Source organism: Hippocampus zosterae, chromosome 1, assembly GCF_025434085.1.
Source record: "Hippocampus zosterae strain Florida chromosome 1, ASM2543408v3, whole genome shotgun sequence".
In the NCBI taxonomy this organism is placed as follows: domain Eukaryota; kingdom Metazoa; phylum Chordata; class Actinopteri; order Syngnathiformes; family Syngnathidae; genus Hippocampus; species Hippocampus zosterae.
The window spans coordinates 29,523,811-29,550,402 of NC_067451.1; the positions used below are offsets into that span (position 1 = coordinate 29,523,811).

At 42.7% G+C, this 26,592-nt stretch overlaps 1 protein-coding gene across 3 annotated transcripts in view; it reads left to right on the forward strand.

Annotated features, from left to right (window-relative positions):
- The first annotated feature begins 867 nt into the window (after positions 1–867).
- Positions 868–26,592, forward strand: part of gria3b (glutamate receptor, ionotropic, AMPA 3b) — a 124,450-nt gene continuing 98,725 nt past the window's right edge. For 2 of the 3 annotated variants that reach the window (XM_052073878.1, XM_052073887.1), the window contains exons 1-2: positions 870–1,195; positions 1,485–1,643. In XM_052073878.1, coding sequence (XP_051929838.1) covers positions 1,117–1,195; positions 1,485–1,643 — 238 coding nt within the window. In that variant the 5' untranslated portion in view covers positions 870–1,116. Of the gene's footprint in view, positions 1,196–1,484; positions 1,644–26,592 lie in introns of all 3 variants that reach the window. The other variant, XR_007963690.1, reaches the window with a different exon arrangement.

The following is a 26,592-nucleotide window of genomic DNA, read 5'->3' on the forward strand; positions in this document are numbered from 1 at the left end:
TGATGAGAGTGATCATGAAACCTGTCATGCCTTTATGAGTCATTCAGATGATGGTCGGGAGCATGTTATGCATAGAAAAACAAAAGCTGGGCAGTTTACAGCGCTATGCTGTCAATTGCAGACGATAACAGGCGTCTAGTTGAAGTATCACATTGCGAAGAGGCCTTTGCTTTGTGGAAGTTGATGTCGATTGATTGGGTGACTGAGAATTGACTGTGCAACAGTTTTTACACGTTGCCAGTGACTAGTGGTGTGTCTTTTTATTGTTGGCAGAATTTTTTTAAAATTATAAAATCACTTGCCTAATGAGTGAACCTGAGGCAGGCAAGCGTAGCTGTGCTGGCAAAGTTACACATTTGGATTTGTAACAAAAGCACAGGCAGCGAGACAGAGTGCAGTCATTTTCCTGGCTTTGGCTTTTAAAAGGCCGACGACAGACAGGCAGCCACCAGTCCAGAATGTACACGTCCTTACTCCGAAAGTCACCTGAGATATGCTCCAGCTCACCCATGACCGTAATGAGGTGAAGCGGAATAAAAAATGGATGGATGGATTTTGCCTGCCAAAGCAGATGGTGCCCCATCATTGATTTTTATACAATAAAAATGCCACGGTATAACGGACATTAAATGATCCAAACTATATCACATGACTTTCAGTGAGAAGAAGAAGAAGAAAAAAAAACAACTACACAAGTAAAGCGTTGGTGCAGCATGCAGCTGGAATGGCCACGCAGCCAGCTATTGGCCACAAGAAATTGCAGTGCTTCCTATTGATTGGTCGTCTAATACGGGCAAGTGGAAGGGGGGGGGGGGGGGGTATTCCAGGCTGTGGCAAAGTAGCAGGATGCTGCCTTAGAATTTAATGTCAGATCAGGTTTGACCAACATCGGTCCAATTAGATTTCCTTCACGCTCCCTCTCCCTCCCTCCTCCCCACGAGCTCTCTCCCTCTCTCTCCGTCGCGCTTTCTCTCTCGCGCACTTCGATGAGCCTTATTGGCGCAACTGTGAGCGACCATCATCTGTCCACTGGATTCCCATCGTCATCTTGCCGAACATATGCATTTGCCCAGCTTCTTCCTAAGGAGTTGAACATAGTGGTTCTAGGTGGCAAAAATGGCACGGAGCCTGGTGCTGTTGCTACTCTGGCTCCTCGACGCATCGTCGGCGGGATTTCCAAATCAGATTAATATCGGTAAGTGATTTACGGCGGTAATTGACCTGTGCCGCACTGTGATTTTTGATCTCGCAATAACATGGGCGCAGTTCGTTTTTTTTTTTAAATGCTGCAGCCTTCAAGTGAATTGTTCGTTTGGATTCAAACCAAACATGTGGATGGAGTGTGTTTTAAACCATACGCGCCGCTTACGTGATCCAAAAAGGCACTTGGATCGCGCAAACATGAGTTCAAACCGCTTTCATGTACTAGTAAACATCCGAAAGTGATGATGCGCGCGGTGTGGTCGCCTTGTTCCCACTTGCAGGGGGTCTCTTCATGCGCTCGACGGTGCAGGAGCACAGCGCCTTCAGGTTCGCGGTGCAACTCTACAACACCAACCAAAACACCACCGAGAAGCCTTTCCACCTCAACTACAACGTGGACAACCTGGAGTCGTCCAACAGCTTCTCTGTCACCCACGCGTGTGAGTATGCCCCTCCTCTTGTCGCGCGCGCGCGGCAGCATGAAAAAATGTACTCTCAAACGCATCGAAAATCGTTCCTCTTACTGTTGAGTTTACAGTGGTGATATTTCGCGCACATTTGCATGGAGATACTGTACAAGTGCACTTGGCGACACTGTAACACATGCTGGCCTTGGAAAGAAACAGTGTGGCAAGTGTGTGTGTTGGTTGTATTTGTTCATTTAATTGATTTAGAAAGGGTTAAGATAATTACCATATAAAACAGTAGAGAATGACACGCACTGCCTTGCTCTTAGCGTTTTTATGGGCTGTTTTATTGGTCATATAACTGTACAGTATGGCGCAGCGCAGACAAATAAGCTTCCCCTTTTGAATCGCAATTAGCAGACATCGAGTATATAAATGAGGAAGGAATGGAGTTGAGAGCGACATTTGGGGATGTCATTTGAACAGATGAGCCAAGTGAATGGGGCTGTGTCTCGGAGCCAAAATGCCTCGCCTGCCCCTTCATCCCTCTAACCCCTGTGCTGCATGGTCATAATGGCCCCTCTGAGCCTCCGCCCGCCCGCTCCATCGTCTCACTCCCCCTGTGTTAGAGAGCATCTCCCCAGCATTGCAGAGTCAGCTCATTAGCACCCAGCCCTCATAGCACCTCACCGTGCTGTCATTGGGCAAAAGGGGGGGAGAGAGAATAAAAAATCTACCCCCCGGTCCTCCACCAGCAAACGAGTTGATCTGCAGAGGAGGTGGGCCAGAGCGGTGAGGGAGACGAAGTGGAGCATCATATCGGAGGCAGCTGAGCTGCAAGGACCCAAACGAAGGCTTCCGTAAGAAACAATAAGCAAATGAGTGTGAATAAATAATAGATAGTACCATGCAATTTCACGCACGTTGAAGAGTAATGGAAGCATAGAAGGGAAAAGGCTTGATATCGAAATCTAATTAAATTCTCGGGCAGACTGAGCTTTGGTGAGAGGAAGTGGCTCCTGTGGGAGCCGTGGCCCCATTTCTTGTTTCTTGCTGCTATGTTGAAGCTTTTCCATCAAAAGAAGTGTCTCTGGACGACCTTAAACTTCACGCGCACCAACACTGTGAAGTTTGACACAGCTACTTTTCTAGGCCCAGAGATGTGAGAAAAATAGAAGGACGACTCACAAATGTCACTTGATTATTTGGGGGATTTGATGATTTACTATCTGCTACGCTTGATGCTCCATTTGAAGTCTTAGGCTTAATTGTAAAAAGCAAGGTAGCTTTCTTTATATAGTGCATTTCATAGACAAGGTAACTCAGTGTGTTCCACATAGTTACAGACCAACATTGTAAAGCAAAAGAATTTGTCATTAAAAAAAAAAAGAATAATTCAAGGCATTTAAAGTCAAAGTAGTTCACCGCATTTTCCACACTTTAAGGTGCACCGAAAAGTCTTTCGTTTTCTTAAAAGCTCACAGCGCGCCTTAAAATTCGGTGCACCTTATGTATAGTCATTACGGTAATCTGTCTAGCCCAAAATGGCTCCTTGCTGGAGAAATGTTTTAAAATGTTATAACTTGCTGTTGGTTCAGTGAACGGTGTCACTGCTTTATTAAATACGTTTTGGTTGTAGCTGCGAAAAAAGGAGAGCTGTGGTGTTGTTTTTAATTATTTTTTTTAAAGCACACATAATTAATGGTTTTCACAGTCTCAACAAATACAGGTACATCTTTGTTCGTCTCCATGCCTTCTCTTCTTCCGTTCAACTTGAGAGGCGTTCATGACGAAGAAAGTAAATTAACTATTCTTTCACTGAATATCAAGCGAGGAAATCACAACATAAATTCTATAGCCCCCCCGCCCCCCCTCCCACCACCCTACAGAATTTATTTCGGCATTTCCTCGTTTGGGAATACAATAAACAACAAAGGAATAAATAAACACTTCTGAGACAGTCCAGTCTCCTACATTTTACTGACATCTGATCATTCTGTTCGAGTTACGCTCCAGGAAATGCCAAATTAATTCTGTAGGGGGGCTATCGAATTTATTTAGTGATTTCCTCGCTTGATTTTCTGTTTTGATGCATTATTTTCAATTTTTGTCGTTTCATTGAAGGAATCGTTAATTTACGTTTTTCGGAGGCGGTCATGAACGCCTCTCGAGTCGAACGGAAGGAGCGTAGCTCCATCTAGTGGATGCATTGTAGATTGCGCCTTATAATCCAGTGCCTCCAATATATGACAAAAATTACAAAATAGGCCATTCATTGAAGGTGTGCCTCATAATCCAGTGCGCCTTTTAGTGTGGAAAATACGGTACTAAAATTAGCAAAAGACGGAGTCATAGTTATGGAATAAAAAACATAGTTTTGATCCCGAATTTAAAAGCACTTACACGTGTGGGCTAACTTCAGTTCTCATTCCCTTTGCTAAATGCTCATGCAGCATGTTTGTGTTGAACTCTGGGCTCCACGTATTGACCCGCGTCTGCTGACCTACAGAACACAGCTGGGGTTCTATTAAAAGAACGTATAATAAAACATACACTACAAAAATGTTAACTAAAAACATCTGAAAACAGCCTGATTTGTGCTCTTAAAGTACACAACACCTGTGTTTTGTTTATGAGAATGACTATTATTGTCAATAAAATCATTTGTGAAAAGAGAAGAAAAGCTCATTGTCATCATGGCGGGCAGCTGCGCAGTTGGTGTCCTTGTGTTGCTCAAGATAACAATCTCCGGTAAAATGCACCTCTTCCGCGACAAGCAGAGATGCATGACTTGCAAACTGAATGCCAAGGCCCACTACTACCTTGAGAGTATCGTACAATAATCTTCCAAAGTACATGCTTGTCATTATTTTTAACCAGTATAGAGTAATGAATTGTAATTTTGCAAAGTAAGTGAGAAAAGTAAGACTTCAGGCCATTACTGTAAACAATGGACAAACAGTATAAGGGTAACACATGACTTCCTGGACATCGCTGAGCACCACACGTAGCACACTTATCGATATGTGCCATCGTCAGTCTACTCCCCATACTGAAACCACAAACACGATGGAGTAGAAGTGTTTATTAATTGTTAGCTTATCCAGTAGGCTAACTGTAAGCTTATCTCATGACTACGTTGCAATGCAGTTACAAATTATTCACTTTGTCCTTTTTATTGTGGTGACTGATTTGCTAGACACGTTACACAAACACTCAACACGGCCAGTTGCTGCTCTCTCTGTGTCCGGCATCACCGCAATTTCCCGTTTACTTCCTAATTGCCTACTGTGCTGTTTCAAACATCAAACACGTGATAGCTATGCAAACGACATTCCAAAATGCCTCGGTTTGTCTCTTCCAAGACAATGAAAGAACAATGAAAGAAATCAGGTCATTAAATGAAATTCATCTGCAGACTTGCAAGCCTCGGAGGCTGACTGAAGAACTCCTGTGCTGCTGAGTTTTACATTTGTCAGCGTTTGTTGTGCAAAGCTGTCAGAGTTATTTACTCGGATGTTCAAACTTCCTCCGTCATCAATAGCTCCCTGTGCATGACTCAGACCTTTTATGAGCAACATAGCAAAGTGCATTTAATTTTCACAAGGTGGCAATCCAATCAAAGACTTTAGGAAAGAAGCGTTTATGTGGATTTGAGGAGTTAATCCATTTTGAGGCATGCGTGACTGCTCAATCGATTAACGAAAAGAAAAAAAAACGAGCACATCCTTTAAACCCAACATAATAGAGACACGCTTACATTAAGTCAAATTAAACTTAGCTTCTCAGAGAGAAAAAATATCAGAATTCACATGTATAATAAAAGCGGAGTGTCAGGACAATTTTCTTTCAAGTCGGCTGAAAGCCTTTTGATATTAATTGAATTAGTGACCGGCAGCAAACAAATGTGCGGCGGCGGTTATCCTGCAGGCTCGGCTTTGTAGCGAAGCTTTGCAGTTTGCGTTGGTGGAAAGACTCTTTGCTTTAAAGCGACATCAGAAATTGGGAAATGTGTAATTGCCAGCTCAGGTTCCATAATAGTGGCGAAAGTCCAGTGGCTTCGAGAGAAGAAAAGAGGAGTTCAAAGCGCAAAGGGAGCAGTTTGAAGAAAGCAGAGGGGACAGCGTTAATGTTTCTGATGGTCACAGCTAGCCAAGTTAATGACCCCGCCATCCTTTTCTCTCCTGTTTACGGTACTCATCCTCTTCCTCCCTTCCACCTGAGGCGGAACGAACAGTGAGCCCTTTCTGCACCTTTCCTTGACACGCTTTTTACTCGATTACACGCGTTGTTTTCTTTCAAAGGCGTATTCTGCAATGTTTTGCTTTTGAAGCTCATCTTCATTTTCCTCATGTTGTCATTTCGCTCATGGTTTGCAGCCATTCCTCCTCCCTTGAGCACATCTACTGAGTGCTTTCCCCCCCCCCCAATATTGAACCATCTTCAGCCTTTTAGTTAATTTAGACGAAGCAGGTGTACTGCAGAAGAACGGCAAGGCAGACAAGATGAGTCTTCAAAGAGGAAAGAGATGTGAGAAAAGCAGCCTCATTGTAAACAAAGAGAGGAATGTGGTTAACACAGCCCGGAGATGTTCACACTGCAGTACAAGAAATGTGCCCCAGAATTATTTATTACTTTTGCTGCATTTAGCTCGGATGTTATGTCGGTTGCACAATAGGTGTTCACAATGATCTATGGTGATGATAAGTTAGAAATATCCTCAAGATGAAAAAAAAATGTATCTTTGTTGTGATTTCAGGATGCAAGGGTTTGGAGAACCAATAATGAAAAAGAAAACATTAAGAGGCAGGAAGGACAGTTTTCCTGCAGCAGTTTTCAGCTTTGTAATGTGATGGCTAACAACACAATATAGAATAGTATATAGAATTTGCGTGTGTGTGTGTGTGTGTGTGTGTGTGTGTGTGTGTGTGTGTATATTAAATATCAGTGACTTGCATGCACACATCTCTTTCTGGCGATGAACAGAAAGAGCAACTAAACCCTCACATTTTTAAAGCAAGAATACATAGTGCCTGTGTCAGCACTACTCGAAACATAACACTGATTAATGCGGCATTCGTGGAAAAATACCACGAAATAACAACATAAGGAAGGCATCGTGTTTGAAATCTTCATCAGCTGCACACCTTCAGTGACAAACCCCTCAAATGAGTGTTAGCACTGTCCCTCATAAATCAGAGTATGGATTTGTTTTCAATAAATTATTGTAGTTAGAGCTCATACTCACGCCCAATTTGCTATTCGTTTTACAAAATGAAAATCAAATTGGATTACAATGGGAAATGGAGTGCTTTTATATAGTGCTTTATCTAAAACATAATTTGGTCCAAAGTTCTTAACCGAGCCTCATATTCACTTTTTTTTTAAAACAGCGTGTACACCGACGTGCTAACCTACCAATCTACGCAAAGCTTTTCCATTTTAGTTGAAATGAACTTACTTTAACCTCCAGGATCCCTTGCAGTAAATTGGCCAACAGCAGAACATAAGGTTGTTTTTTTCTTTCCCCACTTTTGGTACACTTTTGAATTCATCTGTGCGTGTTCTGTCGTAACATGTTGGTTAGTGCTAAATTAGGGTGGGTTCGTCTCTCCCATCCAACGTCCAAGTTTGCAAACACCCTTCCTGTTAGGACAACATATGAGGACAAAAGGAAAGTAACGACAACACTGCCGAGATGGGCTTTATTAACTGATTGCCTTAAAGTTGAATTTAACGCTCATTAGCCGGCTGAACAATCTCATACATCCAAAAACACTTCCGGGTTTCGCTCTCGAAACAGCGCACTTGACACGATGCTGTGCACTCCCGACGTCCTCAAACTGTTCCTGTGACACTCGCACATGTGACCATATGCTTGAGACATTCTCACTCAAATCTTAAAATTCCGATTTAGCATTTGTCTTTAATGGTCAATTCGCCTCTCAATTCGAGTCACCACCGATTTGTGCACAGCTGAACTAATTAGGGTAGACCTACAGTACGTTCGAGTCAGCCTAGTTTGTAAAAAATGGATCAGCTGCAACTGCAAGTGTCTAGTCAAAGTCAGTGTCAAAGGCAAGTGTGCAGATTTATTTTCTCGTACTCAACTGCCACGTAGGCGCAAGCGATGACCGAGCAAGTCGGCATGCCGGAGGAGAGAGACACCGCATCATACAATTTTAATTAATGACAACATAATTATTTAGCAATTTGATTTTAGCATATTCACTTAGCGATTGAACATGAAATGTGTTAATGTTGTTGGTGACCTATTCCGATACTTTTGTGAGTCAGCCGAGGCGTGGGCCAACAATGATGATATTTAGCTTGTCATTGCTCAATACCCACTCTTTCTGTATGTATTTTTTTAATATGTAAAGCCGCATAATGAGGCAGAACTTGTGAGTACAGGTCACATTCATGCAAATCACACACAAATGCGAAAAGGACCTAAACATGGCGGCCTCAGTAAGCGAGTTGCTATCATGTTTCAAACGCATTTTTGGGAGTAAATCGTTTTTAGATTTTGGTAAACAACAGCAGATGAAGGAGATATGCGCATTTCAATTATAAAATACATTTTTGACATATTGGGCTTCAGTGAACCCTTTTAATTACCGTTGTGCTAAGAAATATACTGTACAATAACTGCCCTGGAAAAACTTTTCCTGTAGTTTATGCCATCCTGACAATGACAGAAACACTTTTTTAGTACCAAACAGTATATCACCAAATTGATTTTCAAGCTCTGAAGTCAAATGACTTCAAATTGTCGCTCAACCAATACACATTTTGCCACAAATGGCAAATGTGACAAGAAGCTCGGATGAAGATACCCACATCTTTCCCTATTTTATTTTTTTTTTGTATTGTGTTTGGAGCTGTTTTTGTTGCACCGTAAATAGATGGTTGACAAAGTGACAGGGAGACATTTTTTTCCAGCGTGTGGCCTGACAGAGACACGCTGTGGTCAACACACGCCTCTCATGTGATTGTTGTAGTGCCACATTTTTCTCTGCGGGCTCTAACTCAATTTGAAAGGTGTGACCAAGGAAGCATGGCAGGGGAGGCTGGGAAAAAGAAAGAAAGGGATGGGCGGTGGGGTGTTTGGGATGTTAGATGTTTTTGAGGTGTGTTTCCAGAACACTCCAGAAGGAGGAAGAAAGAAAATGTGCCCCTCGTGCGGTGGGATCCCTCCGAGTGGCGCGACGGGTGGAACGCCGGGGCTCTTGGGCCTATCAGCTGGCGGGGAAGGAGGTGGGGTCCAACCGGAAGGTGAAGCGCCCAGCGCTCGCCCCGCCGGAACGGAGGGGAGTGGGAGTAGCCGCCCCACAACCCTGCTTTAATAATAATGTGGTGAGGGACCTTCCGGGGACCGTACTGGGTGTGAACCTCGCGAGCACCAGCGAGAGTCGTACTGGGTGTGGGACCCGAGAGTGGGGACACGTCCCTGACGGGGGGCCGATTGACCAGGAGGATGAGGAGGATCAGGAGGAAGGAAAATGTGCAATGCTGAGGAGAATCAGGGCTGAGCCATCCCAGTTCAGCTGTGGAGGCACAGATGGATATTTGTCTACTGACACACATGCATATTCAAGTGTGCGTGTGGACATACACTTCGACAAAGCCGCAGACTTCGAAGCAGAAAACGATGCGCACACAACTTGTTAGGCACGTTGGTGCAGTCAAACTGTAGCATGTCTGGCGAAGGTGTGCTAGATGCACCACATACAGTTTTCGCCAGCCTCCGTCAGATGATATACATTTGCATTTTAGTTGATATGGAGTATCATTTTTTTTTTTTTTGAAACCAAGTGAATGAAGACAAATGGCTCAAGCCATCCATCCATTTTCTATACCGCTCGTTCTCATTAGCGTCGCCATTGAGCTGCAGCCTTTCCCAGCTGATTTTAGGTTAGCGGCACAGTACACCTTGAACTGGTTATCAGTCGATGGCAAGGGCTCATATAGGCGGCCATTTGGACGGCTTGAATAGATAGCCTTTGTGTTTGATTTCTTTAGATTGTGCAACTGTTGTGACCAATAAATGTACAGTACTTAACATGTCTATAAACAGAAAGGATAAAGAAAATAACTCGAAGCTGCAAGTCAGTCTTCTTACTTGTAGCAAGCAGGTTGTGTCCATAAAAAAGGTTTGTACTGTAATTTTTGGAGACATTTTTTAGATCAAAGGGAACTCGTGTGAAACATTGAATGATGAGATGAGAAACAAAGTGTTTTTTTTCTTTGTTTTTTTGTACATATAGTGTATTTGGTGACTGAACTACTAAGCAAACTCTTTCCGTCAACGTGAAGAAGTAGTCTTTGTCTTGACTGATCTTGAGAATAAATCCAGTACACGGTGTACTACATAATTTGTGGCATTGATATGCAGTACTTTTTTGGGGGGGGGGGGGGGCGTTGGGGGTTGTATGAACTAAAGCTATTATGTAATGTGGGCTTTCATAAATACCACACTGCTGTAGGCTGAAGGATGATAAATGTTGATTTTATCTTGACTATCGGCTGTGATAAAGCATGTGAACTGAAGATCTTCTGAAAGGGGTCACCACAGTTGCAGAATTTTGTCTTCACTGCAAATTATTCTGAAGAGCTTATATCGAACAGCAGTTTTTGCCAAACTTTTTCAGCTACACAGCCCCTTCATCACAGCAGGTGATATGGCACACCATTTGTCACCTGCACACACTTGCACATGCTGGACAAAACCAGTTAAATCAAAGCCTCTTTATAGCCAATCAAGGTCAGTTAATCATCCAAGCATGATCGAAACATGGGACAGGACACAAAAACATTTAACAATTAAGTCATAATTATGTATAATTATATATTGCATAATTAACCCAGTGCTGCAGTGAACAAAATAACATTGACACCAAAATGATGCACACACTCTTGAGACAATTGTAAATGAGGTGTTTATTAAATATCATTTAATTTTCAAAATGTAGTCGAATTGACAAATATTTTATTGGTTTGTCCCTACGTGTTCTCAAACTGACAAACCAGTCTGGTCTAGATACGGCTGACAACATGAAGCCATGGCATCACACACATCAAAATAATTCTCTCGGTTTCTTCAGTTGTGTTTTCATACTTACAGTAGCATTTGAGACTGAATGGACTTTCTTCAAAGTAGAGTCCAGCTACCATATTTATTGCAATATGTTTAATCTGAAAAAAAAATGTTATCAGTTATCGTAAAGTGAGTGTATGTTTATATGGGACACCGTTTTAAAATTTTATTAATTGCTTACAAAGCACTCCATGCCATGCCACCTGATTATATAAAACACCTGAGATCTACTAAGCAAGCATTATTGGCTGTTCCAGAGTCCAAATTGAAAACTCAGGATGATCGGGCCTTTTTTGTGAAGGCTCCAAGAATCGATCTCTCTCTTTCTGTATATAATATATGTGTGTGTGTATATATATATATATATATATATATATATATATATATAGAGGGGCGGCCCGGTAGTCCAGTGGTTAGCACGTGGGCTTCACAGTGCAGAGGTACCGGGTTCGATTCCAGCTCCGGCCTCCCTGTGTGGAGTTTGCATGTTCTCCCCGGGCCTGCGTGGGTTTTCTCCGGGTGCTCCGGTTTCCTCCCACGTTCCAAAAATATGCGTGGCAGGCTGATTGAACACTCTAAATTGTCCCTAGGTGTGAGTGTGAGCGTGGATGGTTGTTCGTCTTTGTGTGCCCTGTGATTGGCTGGCAACCGATTCAGGGTGTCCCCCGCCTACTGCCCGAAGACAGCTGGGATAGGCTCCAGCACCCCCCGCGACCCTAGTGAGGATCAAGCGGCTCGGAAGATGAATGAATGAATGAATGAATGGATATATATATATATATATATATATATATAGAGAGAGAGAGAGAGAGAGAGAGAGAGAGAGAGAGAGAGAGAGCAATCTCTGGCGGCCCGTGGTTCAGTGGTTAGCACGTCGACCTCACAGTGCAAAGGTACCGGGCTCAATTCCAGCTGCGGCCTCCCTGTGTGGAGTTTGCATGTTTTCCCCGTGCCTGTGTGAGTTTCCTTCGGGTATTTTGTGAGCGCGGATAGTTGTTCGTCTCTGTGCACCCTGTGTTTGGCTGGCACCACTGCCTGAAGATAGGTTCCAGCACCCCTTCTGAGGATAAGCGGATTGGAAAAAAATATATATATTTTATATATATATATATATATATATATATATATATATATATATATATATATATACATATATATATATACATTTAATTTCTTTTAAATATATACATCTTAGGGGATGGAAAAAATTAGGTTTTCGCGAATCGTTACACCAATGAGATCCATATCAAAAGATGTACAATATCAGCAAATGTAACATCTTTATTTGACATTTTGACATATCGTACATGACAGCAAAACCTCAACTGAGTCATGAACCAAAACGCAAAAGTGCTATTAAATCCTGGCTTTGTAATATTATGACATCCGTAATGATGCATGGCAATGCGCGAAAGAACCGAGCACCGCGACGGGGCGGAAAAATCAAAGGTGAACTTCCCATCTGTAATCTGGTGACGATTTGATGGCCAGGTACTCTCGAGGGCTTTGTGAAGTTGTTGGCTTTCGGATGAGTGGCGCTCGGGTGAATGAGGTGCGAAAGCTAAAGTCCGCGTGAGGGTATTGACAAAACGGTTCAAACCGAAGATGAGGCGAGGCCCGCAGAAAGAACGATGCATTGAATCTTTTTGCGTGTTACACTTCCAGAAGAATGAGAGCAGAGCCGACGGACAGCTGCTAATGCTAAGAGCCTTGCACCAGTGCGGTCTTGCTTGGGTGGTTACATCGTTTGCCCTGTTAGCTGTGGCCACATAGGTTAAAAAGCTCCCTCATATAACATGAATCCCAGGAAAGCACCACAACATAATTCCCCAAGTGCAACATTCTTTTGACTTTGTTTTCACGCCATCCAATGTATTTTCACATCTATATTTCTTTCATTTCTTTTTGGGAAAGGCAGAGGCTGCAGTGAGAATCAGGAAAGCAAGACATCAAAAAGACTGAAAGACAAGTTTGACAAAATGCATTTTTCACAAAAATATCAAAAATGCTGTTTCAATTCAACCTGAGGAGAAGGTTTTCCGTCTGAGTGATGTTTGTCTTGGACTCAGTCACTCTGGCAGCTGTTGTTTGGTAACACAACAGCTTTCCTCGCTCAATGCTGTTTGCTTTCGATCTCTACATTTTATCCACAAACACTGGGCGAGAGGCTATGTTGGAAGCATGTATGTGCTGCAAGTTAAGAAACCTTTAAACCACTGCTAAAATCAGATATTTACAATGATAGCTTTAATAATCTCCCCAGTCCTGACTCATAAATCTTTAATGGCTTGCCCTCACATTGGGGGGTCTTGGCTTCTTTGAATTTCCTATTGATTTCCTTTATCTTTCTGCTCAATTTTGTCGGCCAGATGTGATAAAGTACGAGCGAGAAGAGGGATACAAGTAAAATGATTATCAAGTCATGTCAAGTACAACTTTATTGTCAAATGTAACAGCACAGATGAAATTTCTTTCCTCTCAAGACAACATGCAGCAAGAGGAGCCGCCGCGGATGCCGCGCCGCCATCAAGACAAAAGTTAACATAAAATTTCAAAATAATACAAGACAACACTTAAGACTCAGACCCGAATGTCAATCAGAAGAGCCATTCATTTCTTGGATTTTTGTCTTCAAAGTTTTGCCTCAAAAACCTAAGATCAATAGCTTTTAGGTTGGTTTTTCATACATTCAACAGTCATTGAGATATGAGGTAACGTGACACAAACTTATGAAACGCCCGGCACTTTACAATGTGGCATTCAAATCTGCTGTCATGGGGCACAAGACGACAAACTAAGTCATTTGATTTATGCACATTTTTGGTCTAGTCTGCCAATTACGATTTTAGGTTTAATAGATGAGGGTTGAAATTGTACAAATTGAAGGTACATCACTGCCGTAGGAAGAGAATTCTGTAGTTCAAGAACCCCCATATACTGTACACTGACCCACATAAGTACAAGTACAAGGTGTAGATCAAGATCATATTCTGATTACTTTTTTTTAAATTTACATCAGTTGACATGTTACAAGATGAGAGCCCATCTCGGGTCTGCACATGAGCTCAGCCCACCTCAAATAATGGGCTGCTTTATGAACTATAAGTCAACAACAACAGCACAAGTCCAGGTTCCATTATTGAAGATGATATCAGCGCTGCTTTGAAATGAAGAGGAGGACCTGCCTGACCAGTGATAAACACTATGAGGGACCATAAGCGGATATGTGCTGAATCTTATTTGCTTTAGCATTATTTGTTTATTTATGTATTTATTTTGGGGCCGTCATAAAAAGAGAATGCACGATAAGAACATTCGTGTTGGGGGGTGAACATTAGAAATAAAATCAGTAGGGGGAGAGGACGTTGATACCGTTTCAAACTATTCATCTCAGGTGTATCTGGGAATAATAGATTTTTCTGCTTGCAGCCTTTCTGATTTTTATTCCTTTCATTGAGGAAAAGCTCTCAAGGAGGAGAGGACATATTGTTTGTGGCAGATTGTTTTCCATTTCAGGATGCCATTTAGCCTAATGCCTGTACAAGACAAAGCAGGGATGGCGCAGTTAAGAGACAACTTCCAAAGACGACTGATTCTGCAATTGGCTTTTTTTCTTTCTGCTCGTGTGTCTTGCTCAATTCAAAAAAATCCCATCACAGCTCCATCACGGCAATCGTCATCAGCCACTGATTGGCTATTTATATTAATCCATCCATCCATTTTCCGTTCCGCTGATCCTCACAAGGGTCGCGGGGGTGCTGGAGCCTATCCTAGCCGTCTTTGGGCAGTAGGTGGGGGACAGCCTGAACCGCTTGCCAGCCAATTGCAGTATTTACATTAAATGTAGAGGAATCCTTTGCCTCCAGTGGAATATATAATATATACCGATGTATCCCCACTAAGGTCACGGGGGGTGCTGGAACCTATCCCAGCTGTCTTCGGGCAGTAGGTAGGGGACACCCTGAACTGGTTGCCAACCAATCGCAGGGCACACAGAAACGAACAACCATTCATGCTCACACTCACACCCAGGGACAATTTGGAGTCTACAGCCTGCCATGCATTTTTGGGAATGTGGGAGGAAACCAGAGGACCCGGAGAAAACCCATGCAAGCACCGGGAGAACATGCAAACTCCACACAGGAAGGCCGGAGCTGGAATTGAACCTGGCCGGTACCTCTGCACTGTGAAGTCGACATACTAACCCCAGTGGAATATGCCACATCTGAAGTGGTTTCATCGGTTTGGCTTCACGGGATCAAAGAGAGAAATTGTTTAACTCCTTCTACACACATCAACGTACCAAGCAAGCTTCCAAAAGATTCACTGTTTTGGTTATTTTTATAAAATATTGAATAATTCTCTGTCCAGTGGACTGTGTTATCTTTTGTTTATTACCTTCCCTTGATGTGTGTGGTTGAAAGATAATTCTTCAGCCGAAGATCATCAAGAAAGCAAAGGACACCAGTGTTGGGCTGAACACAAAACATCAACAATGCATTCGCTCTTCGTAAATATTGGATCACAGTTGCTTCCAGCTCCTCGTTTCTGGCATCTACCAAAAGAGACCGTCACGAGCAGAACGCTGCCAAAGCTGCATATCTGTGCAGTAACGAGGGCCCCATCAGAACTGATTGCTTGTGACAGTTCATAGTCAGCGGGCCACTGAAGCATCATAACCTTGTGAAACTAGTGGATGGGCATTCTGGCATACAACTAAAGGAGAGGAGGTAGAGACAAGTATTAGCATATTCCTCGCAGTTATAGAGAGATGGGGGGTTGGGGGTGGGCATGGTGTTACATGGATATCCTGCATGCTTAATAATAAAGACAACTTATCTAATCAGACTTATCATGTAGAGCAGCACCTCTGGAGACAGGGGTGCGTTTACAGATAATTAGCACGGGTGATGAGTGGAGGGTGTGTTCGGAAGTGCTGTTGACGCCGCAACATTAAAACCATCTGCGGTCAAGAGAAACATGTCACTCAAAACATAACGCGCAGCTGTACGTCATTCTGATTGTTCACTGAGCCACAATGAATGCAATGGTTCCATCACGTCTGCATGTTTGCTACCAAGACATTTTTCAAATTTATTTCAAACTCCGCAAAAAAGAGTCGAAATTTCAAGACATTACGCACTGTGATTGGACACTTAAACTGATGACATGACAACAACCCCAATAGACCTAATAACGACTCACTGTACTTTGTTAATTGTGCGAGATTTGGATGAGACTTGTGAGAGTCTTGACAGCCGGGAGAAAATGGGAAATGCAACAGAGTATGAAACTAATTCAATTATTGCTGCGATGGGTAGATGAAGGTAGGTCAAAGAGGAATTTCAACTCCACTCCACCCACCTCCCCATTATGTGATCTGAGTACAAAGAGAGAGACATACAAATGCTTCGTTTGAACATAGGTGGATTAGATTTAGCCTAATGTAAGCAGAAATCTATCACTATATTGATGAATGGAGATGACCAAGATGGTATCTTGCAAGAAATACAATAGAGATTGATGGCCATCAATGTATTTTTATAAAACGAATATCCTAATGTGTATGTATAAGTACGAACCATTAAAAAAAATACATTTCGCTGTGACATTAAGGATTCAAATTCTAAATAAAAAGGTAAATAAATAAACAAATCAATATCCCTCCATCCATCCATCCATTTTCTATTTCACTGATCCTCACGAGGGTCACAGTCGTGCTGGAGCCTATCCCAGCTGTCTTCGGGTTCCACCCTGAACTGGTTGCCAGCCAATCACTGAATGAATAAAATAAATAAATGAATGAATCAATAAAGGCTATTTAGTAGAAGTTGGTTTAACGGACTCCAAATCATTTAAAGCTGAAGGCAGCTAAGGCTGAACACTATTTTCTGTCCATTAAATACAATATTTATTAAATCTGGGTATGTTTACTTGAGGTTCCATGGTGTGAGCAACATTTTGTCAGCCCCTGAAGTTAGAGGTGCTTGGCATAAAATGCCTGTCATGCATAAACGGTAGATGCAAACCTCTTAAATTTAAGACAAAGTCTCCACATCTTGATGATTTTACTTCAAAGCCGTTTAATAACTGCGACTGACCTACCACTTCTCCATATCACTGTACGTAGAGCTTTGAGAATACGTACATGCATGATCAGTTTGGCCAAACAGAGCTAATGAGTCAGCCTGTATAGCAGATGTTGGTCTCTTGTGTGTGTGTGTGTGCGTGTGTGTGTGTGTGTGTGTGTGTGTGACAGGAGGAAAGGCTGTTAATGTGATGTGGCCGTTGCGGTGGTGTTTTTGCTCGACATGGTTCTTACCGCGCGATTCTCTGTCCTCAATGCTCACGATCCCATGAGTGAGAATTAAGTGAACATGATGTGCTCGCTCAACCATGACCCTCCTCTGTTTTTTCTCTTCAATGATTAAGTCGCAGAGTGCTGTTGCTATTTCACACATGGCTACGTAAAACCTGTGGGCGGTTGCTCCCGGCTTTCGGACCTCGTACGGGAGTCCAGCCACTGTCTGATGAAATATTCACGTGTTCTATCATCAAGCGTTGGCTACTCCGAAGGTCCACCTTTATCTTTGCATTACGCCAGTGTCATGGCTTTTGTTTCCAGTGTCATACAAATACAAATCAGGAAGGCAAGTTTATCTGGGTTCATGACAGAGTTCTAATCCTTTGCAGCTTCAGAATGAAAGGATTGTTTGGAGTGAGTGAGTCCCCGGCAGAAAGCGTCGCTCAGATAGGGTGCTAGATGGTGTTAGAATATGATGAAAAAGGACATGCGACACTTCAGTGGCTTAGTTATGTGTCAGAAGGAGGGGAGGTAAGACAGTGTTTGGGGACGGGAAGTGACCAGCTGTTACGTTGGTGAATAACACACACGTTTCTAAATTGAGTCAACAGCATCTCCCAGCACATATCCTTCTGAATGTCCACAACATGATCTTGGGAATGATGAAAATAATCAAATGGTAATTTTGTTTTGCGATTCCCATGATTTTTTTTTTCTCAACAAAGACAAATAAAGGAACCTGCACCACAATAGACAGTATCAGATTTATTACAGTGTAACTCCTCTACAACAAAACCTACATTTGCGAAAATGCCCTCAGGTGTGAAAAAAATGTCATGCATGAAAGCCATTCCCACTTTTCTGCTCCCCCACGACAAAAAGTCCCCCTGTTCCGTTCTACGAATTTTTTTTCTCTGTTCTTGCCTCGCAACTGTCTTCTTGTCTGTCTTCTTTCTACCTACATTCTTGCTGCTGGAGGCTGTAAATTTCCCCAGTGTGGGACAAATAAAGGATATCTTAATCTTTATCTTAAACAAGATTTACTGCAATGAAAACAAGCCTTCCTCAAAAATCTAATCCAACCTCAGCATGCCACAGCGACGGCTACTGCTTCATTCGGAAACGGCAACAGCAACCACCACACTGGTTTACACATGCGCAGGAATTATTTGTTATTGTTAGTTATTGTTAGTTTCAGACGCAGGACGAGCGTTGCATTGCTAAAAAAGGCTACAAAACCAATCTTTGCAGACCAAGGAGTTAAGATAAAAAAGCATTCACATTTTTTTCTACACTGGCTCTATGACGTGTCAAATAAGTGTATGCTCAAATTTATGCACTACGTATTGGAATAAAAATAAAGAGTACACACATGTTTTGTGTGTGCGTGTGTGTGTGTGTGTGTGTGTGTGTTTGTGTTTACATCTGAGATAAAATTTGCGACAGTGAAAAGCCCTCTGTTGTGAAAAGGTTCTTGCTGCAAACATGATTTTGTTGTAGAGGAGTTTAACTGTATACATAAATGAGTCTTCTAGGCAAGGCTCAAACAAAGGTAAATCAACCATGAATGAGAATGAACGACAATGAATCGACGACAGTGACAGATGGAAACGTTCTTAACAACAATATTCCGACTCACAATTGTGGCCTGAGCATACAATTATAGACTGGACTCTTAATCAGTCACAGATCACACGATCTAAAAGCGCAGGTTATGCAAACAAATCTGTGGCTTTACCATTTCAACTTAGGCATCTTTTCATGTTCCATCAAACATGACATATAAACGTGTGGACTGCACTTCTTAAAGACTTACCTAGTTTGATTGGAGTAATGCTCGACTGTCGTTTTGACATATTTTCTGCCCAGGGCATTTATTTTATTATGTAAAGCTTTTTCTCGACTGACACTGACAGCCAATGCATGAGGCGTGGCGTGGTTGGACTGAATGCAAAAATGAGTACAAAGGTTCCAATTTCTGGCCCCTTAAAGAACAAAACTCTCACCTTTTTCCTCGACAATGAATACTGGTGCAGGTTTTTGTTCCCTCACTTCACTGGCAAGCACCATGAAGCTGACATACTGTCTTTAAACGACATATATCTGCCCCTGCCTATTGCTGTGCTGCCATTCTCATTAGACACTTGATGCATGACCAAGCATGAGTTGAAAATTAGCTTTCAAGAGGGCCTAAGCTTTTGGAAACCAGGGAAAATGTCAAACTCTTATTTATTCATTCGTTCATCTTCCGTACCGCTTGATCCTCACGATGGTCGCGGGGGGTCTGGAGCCTATCCCAGCTGTCTCTGGGCAGTAGGCGGGGGACACCCTGAATCAGTTGCCAGCCAATCGCAGGGCACACAGAGACGAACACCATCCACGCTCACACTCACACCTAGGGACAATTTAGAGTGTTCAATCAGCCTGCCACGCATGTTTTTGGAATGTGGGAGGAAACCGGAGCACCCGGGGAAAACCCACGCAGGCCCAGGGAGAACATGCAAACTCCACACAGGGAGGCCGGAGCTGGAATCGAACCCGGTACCTTTGCACTGTGAAGCCGACATGCTAACCACTGGACTACCGTTCCACACTCTTATTTATTTATTTATTTGTTTGTTTGTTTGTTTTGCCGCCGAGACCGAGCTGTACCTCCAAAACATAAGGAGACATAACGTGGGTAAGACGGATATTTAAGCAGCTTGGTTGTAGTTTGATCAACCTGCTGTATTGGAACAAGTGAAGTTATGATGCTTTAATACAAATTGATTTTAGCCATTCAAGAGTATAAAGAGTATAGATAAAATCCATCCGTTCATTTTCTGATCCACTTATCCTCACAAAGGTCGCGGGCCGTGCTGGAGCTTATCCCAGTCGACTTCGGGCAGTAGGTGGGGGACACCCTGAACCGGTTGCCAGCCAATCCCAGGGCACACAGAGATGAACAACCATCCACACTCACAATCACACCTAGGGAAAATCTTGAGTGTTCAATCAGCCTGCTATGCATGTTTTTAGAATGTGGGAGGAAACGGGACTACCCGTTTTCCTATTTCACCCAAAACTTACCAATGTCTTTAATGTTTGCGACTGATTGCCGCATTTGATTACTGACTTGATTTGCAACGCTAAATGCTTATTACATGGATGTATTTAATCACAGCCATAAATGATGAAATGATCGTCACTTCAAACCTGTTTTGCAGCAACGCATGAGTGTTTAGGACACATTTACAGCATTTTTTTCACACTCCTACAGGGGTTCGATGATGATTACTACTATACATAACTCTGTGGAATTGATTTTTTTCTCTAAGTTATATATATTTTTTCTTCATGGATTAGCTATTGGTTGAATCTTGCTAATTTACTTTGACCTCGTTATGGCATATTTCTGCATTAATGCATGCTGTAATGCTACAAATCTCCCCCCTGCTGTGTTATAAATAAAACATCATCAAAACATCATCACAGCCCACCAAAGAGGTTATTAGTTCTGTAGAAATATGATAGTTATGGTCAAATATGTCACGTTTGCGAGGTGGTGGTGGACCCCAAAAAAGCAGGCAGGAGGGAGGAGCAGGTTGTACTTGATGAATTGTATTAAAACAGAAAACTAAATGCAAAACAAAGTCCAAAGAACAAAACAAATCCAAAGTAACAAACAAAACCATAGCAGAAGCTAAAACCGCAATAACAGAAACATGACCAAAACAAACCTGACAGGAACAAACAGCAACAAACAAACATGACAGTAGCCAAGAGCAACAATGACCCGACAATGAGGGGTCGGGCTGGGAGTACTTATATAGCACTGATTACCTAATGACCAACAGGTGTGCAGCTGCACGGGGAGTCCTCCAGTGCCACCTGTTGGTCCCAAACCAAATCATGACAAAATAGTCATGTGGCATTCTTTGAGGGGAAAAAAAATCCACATTAATCTTCATATCCAAGACTCAAGTGGCATTCTTAACATTTGCACTTATAAAAGAATATTTTGTCATAAAGTTTAAAAATTTTAATTTATTACTGTTAGTAAATTAATAAATATTTTCGATGTGAGATTGAATGTCTTCAATTACTTTTCATCCATCCTACTGAGTAGCGAAATGGTCAGGCTTTTGGAGATAATTTACAGAATATGAGAGAAAGTAATATTAGGAACATGCCAAATATGATTACAGCGACTACTGTCGATGAGAGGGGCCAAGTGTTGGCCACTGCTTTTGCTGCAATGCAATACTTGAACAGCTGGCGGGCAGTGTCACGTCATCACAGATGTAATGTAATCCAATACGATTAGGACCTTTCACAATAAATACCCACCAAATGAGGGTAGTCATGCTGACAGGCAAGTGAATACAATGCACTTATTAGTTACCCAATTAAAGTACCACAAGATTGAAGTAACTTGAAAACTTGTAATTACATTTGTATTCCTCCGATACAAAATATGCTGACAAAGGTCTGACAAAAAAATCAACAGGATCTCTATTTTTTTTATAGACTTGTCTGTTTTTTCTGTTTGATGGATCTTTTATTTATTATTTATTATTTATTTTATGTATTTTCACACGATGGACTACTTTGGTGTTCGGCTGTGCAGCTCGGTGTGCAGCACACTTTTTTTTTTTTTTAATTTTTTTTGTGGGAAATTTGCTGAAGAGTGAGCTTTTATTCAAGGCTTTGACTGGTCCCTTGGAATAGATTACAGTTTAGTCGCCATACGCTATCTCTCTCTCTCTCTCTCTCTCTCTCTCTCTCCCTACCTCCCTTTGAACAATCGCTTTTATCATTCAGGGACAGAGTACTGTCTCAGCAAGGGTGCTAATAAGATGAAAAGTGGCACTGGATTGGATTGAGGCCGTGAAGAGTTCCCCCCAAGTGATGTCTTCAAGGTTAAACAACTGGTTCCATCTCCCGTCCGCTTTGGTTTTATCAAATGTTTTTCATAAAATGTTCACGAAATAGGAGAGTCTTCTGTCTTCACATTCCACCTTGGTTGTAATCAGAGTTGCCCATGCAAATTCATCAGTGACTGTTTCCATCTCCCCCACTAGGATATCTTGACATATCATTTGACACGCAAGCCCGGCGGCAAAGGCTAACTTAAAAGCGAAAGCAAGTGGCTGATGATGTCCCACTTATGCAGACCCCATGTGGCAGCCCCTTGGTTTCTCACGGTGGACACACCAATCTAAAATCCCTCAGGACAGAAATAACAAGTCAGGAATCATTGTGCTCACGTGTATTGCACCGCCACAGAAATATGGAAATTCAGCAATCCTTTCAGCACTGCCATGCAGATGAGCAAAAGAGAAAATGACAAACCGAAAGCAGTTTAGCAAGTAGGACGAAGGCTCAGTCCTCGTAGATGACATAGCTGTTTATTTTTTTATGCCTTTCGGCCTTTCGTCCACGCGGAAATGACACAACAGCACTTTGGGGAAACTCAGAGGATGAAAATTCTTGCTTTCACTGCTGTTGTCCAGTTGCAGTAATTGTATATATTCTGGTATAACAACAACACATTTTAAACCAAATAGGTTAATGAGTGGTGGCGTCGTCGTATGACATTGAACAGTAATGCTCGGGGGACACTCTGAACCGGTTGCTAGCCAATCGCAGGGTATACATAGATGAACAACCATTCGCCCTCACACTCAAATCTTGGGACAATTTCGAGTTTTCCATTTACCTGCCACACACGTTTTTGGAATGTGGGAGGAAACTGCAGTCCCTGGTGGAAACCCACACAGGCACGAGGAGGACATGCGAAATCCACACAGGAACACCGGAGCAAGAATCGAACCCTGCACCTCCGCACGGGCTCCTTGTCAAGCTCTCACTAAATTGCAAATTGTTACCGAATATAGTAGCTACATTTAGCACAATCTGAATCATTTGCTATGGGTGCTTTCAGCCAGAATCAACATAAGGTCACGGATCACTCTGCAGATGAACAAAACGTACATTTCCAGGGACGAATGGTTTATGAGACGTAAATGTGGCTGATGAGCCGTGCAGTGGTTTGACCTCAGTTAGAAGAGCGACACATGGCAATGCCAAGCATTTAATCTGCTTGAAGCACAAATGACAAAAGTTATGCCGATGAATCCTCTGCCTGCAAACCCAGACATATTTTGACACCGAAGAACTAGATTTTATCAGGGAACAATTTGCTACACCTGTTTTGAGTAAACAAACTTCTACGCTGAAGTCAATAAATTCAACAAAAAAGGAAAAATGGCTGTATGCCGATAGTATCTGTAAACAAGAAATGAAAATGTCTCATGTCTCCCCACGCAGCATTTCGAATGCATTTTGTGTTCCGAGTTGTTGCTCAAAAGTGATGATGCATTGTCAACCAATCAATGGTCTTGGGACGTACGTGTCAAGTTTCCAACCCACGGGCCACATCCGGCGTGGCACGCAGTCACAACCGGCCCGCAGAACCAAATGAAAAAAGTCAAACTTGACCACACAGCAAACATGTGAATGTCGTAAAATGATAGGTGTCGATTGCAGATTACTTTTGGCCATTGCTTGCTCAAATCAAATAGTCAGCGACCAATAGCTGTGTGACCCAAGAATGGACAGCTCCAGACAATCCTGAGAATTTCAAAACACAGGACCTCACCTCAAACATTAATGAGCTTCCTTCCATCCACCATTCTCTGAGCCGCTAAATCTCACTCGGCAAAGACTCTGACAAAACAGTGTCAAGCAAAGAAACAATTTTCGTCCGAATGAATTGTCAACATAATTTGAGTTAAGCGTTGACTGAGATGGACAGAAGGATGGTGGTGCGAAAGCGCAATTATTTTCACTCTTTGCTGTGACAGTCCGCTTGCATTGGGGGCAAGGGATCCTGCAGGTATCTATCTATCTATCTATCTATCTATCTATCTATCTATCTATCTATCTATCTATCTATCTATCTATCTATCTATCTATCTATCTATCTATCTATCTATCTATCTATCTATCTATCTATCTATCTATCTATCTATCTGTAACTAACTGGACACACCCTTAGATCTGCTTTGGTTGAGGTAAACTACATATTTAACTATGTTTTGACCCTGTGAGATATGCCAAGCCAGGCTCAATTAGCTACACGTTATGTCGAGAGATTTTAATGCAAAACTTTAACAGCAGGGGTAAGAAGTTTATTTCTGGACTCATGGTCTAGGCCAGGGGTGCCGAAACTTTTCGGATCGAAGATCTACTTTTCGATCAACTAACCTCCCGGGATCTACCCTTACCGGCACACTCGCGCGCGCGCGCGCGCACACACACACACACACACACACACACACACACACACACACACACACACACACACACACACACACACACGCACGCCATGATGAGAAACAGCCTGAAACTGAGGCATGCAACGCACTTTTGCAGCCTGTTAACTATCGTAGCTCACACGTACCGTTTTAAAGTGCTTCCCTTGACCCTCCTAGATTCCTATTCTTTGCCCGTGCCCTCGGTGAATTGTACACGAGGCAAACTCTGAATGAGAATAATGACGATAAAAGATAGATCTAGCGCAACAGCTCTGATCACAAGCTGCAATTGCGGACTGCGGAGCGCTAACAACCTCCGGTGACGTAATTACAAGCTACCGTAAACTCAGATTTACCTGCTTTATTTTATTTTTCAAAAAATTTTTGGGGTGAAAATGAGACTGATAAGTTGATTAGGGTACAGCGTACATGAACACAAAAAAATATGTTACTAACATGTACAAAGACACACAAATGGTTGTTTGTTTGTTTTTTCTCCTCGACACTCTTCAGATCTACTTGGGACCTGTCTTAGATCTACCGGTAGATCAGGATCGATGTAATGGGCACCCCTGGTCTAGGCCCATGAATCACTACCACTTGGTTAATGTGCTTGGATTAAAAAAAAAGAATCAATACAGGCCTGAAAAACAACATGAATTGATGTTGATGTATACAGGAGGGGCAGAAAAAGAATCAGAATTTCAACATGAAGGATGAGGGGAGTGTGTGTGTGTGTGGGGGGGGGGGGGGGGGGGGGGGATTGGCCCTGGATCATCCCAGTAAGCGTAAGAACAAGCTGCCAGGTACTTTTTCCTGATGTTTACAATTGAATTCAAAACAAGTCAAGTCGGCTACTCGGCTCTATAGATGAAATCCCACTATAAATGTTTACCCGAGTGAGGCCAGCCCTCCCCCGTCCAGTCAAGTTGAATTATTTTCGGAACAATTACTGTCATATGTTTGATGGGGCTGCTTGTCCATGTATTTTCCCTTGTAAAAGGCACTTTTCATGAAGACCTAGCGTGATCTGTTTCCGTTGATTTCACAAAAAGGGATCATTATTTGACAGAACCCTTGACCACATGTGACAGCGAGCATTCAAACATTTGTGTTGAGCTGACGTGTTGAATTCGCTCTTCTCGCCGCTGTAGCGCCCCCCCAGCCCCCGACCCCCACCCTCCTGTGACCCTTCTCGTTCCCAACTTTAGAGATGCAGATAAGGTCCCGTGTGGCAGAACGCGTCGCTTCTCCTTTTAATGACTGTCCGTTCCAGTAACGTCGCAGGAGCGTTTCACTTCATCCTCGATCAGCGCCTTCTTCCTCACTTCCAGCTCGCTTGCACCCTCCATATTCATCATGCGACGAGGAGCACGCCTTGGGCCCGCAAAGTTGATTGGGAGGATTAGTGGCGTGTGAGAGACTTTGTCACCAGCTTTCTGGGAAATCCAATTATAGAATATCATAAGCCTTACGTGTTTCATACACGGCTGAATCCTCCTTAAAAATGTGTGCAGGCGTGCTCACCGGGTCAGTGTTTAGGAGCTGTCCCCTCTCTAGTGCTCTCGTGACAATCTCTCTGAATGTGCGAGGAGAGATGTTTTTTTTTTTTCTAAAGGATGATACAAGGCCAAGAGCACTCTTCCTCCTCTCTCCCCCGCATTGCAGCAAACGGTGAACAGCATGAGCTCGACCAAGAAGGGATTGTTATTTGCTCGCTTGACATCAGCCAGCCTTTAAGGGAAAGAGATGGCCAAGAGTTTGTGTCTCGTATCTGCTTTTGTAGATAGTCTTTAATTGCATGTGCTAAGTAGATGACATGCTGCAGACGAGGGCACGTAGAATGAAATTTTTGGATGCGTCAAAGACCAATGCTCAGAAGCTACCATCAAAAAAACAACGTTATCTAAAGTTTGAAAATAGCCATTATGTTTCAACAAGGTTGCTACCCTCTTGCTCCTGCATAATGAGTCCGTCACTCAAACAAGGTGCATCAAAATGTGGATGAAGAAATTTGCCAAAGGTTTGTTTGACCTGGGCTCTCGGCTCTCAGCCATGTTTGCTGTTCTCTTGTCAAACAATGCGCGACAGTAAGACCTCGAAGGTGACAAAACCTGTCACAAGAGGATGGACTTGAGAGGTGTGCATTCCCTTTGGGGTTGCTGACCAGGCAATCTCCCAAGTACAGCACGCGATCGCCGAGAGGCCAAGTGGAAGGCCACAAAGGTGGAAGGAAAAGCCAAAGGGTAGTTGAATGAATTCGAGTGATTGTGAAGC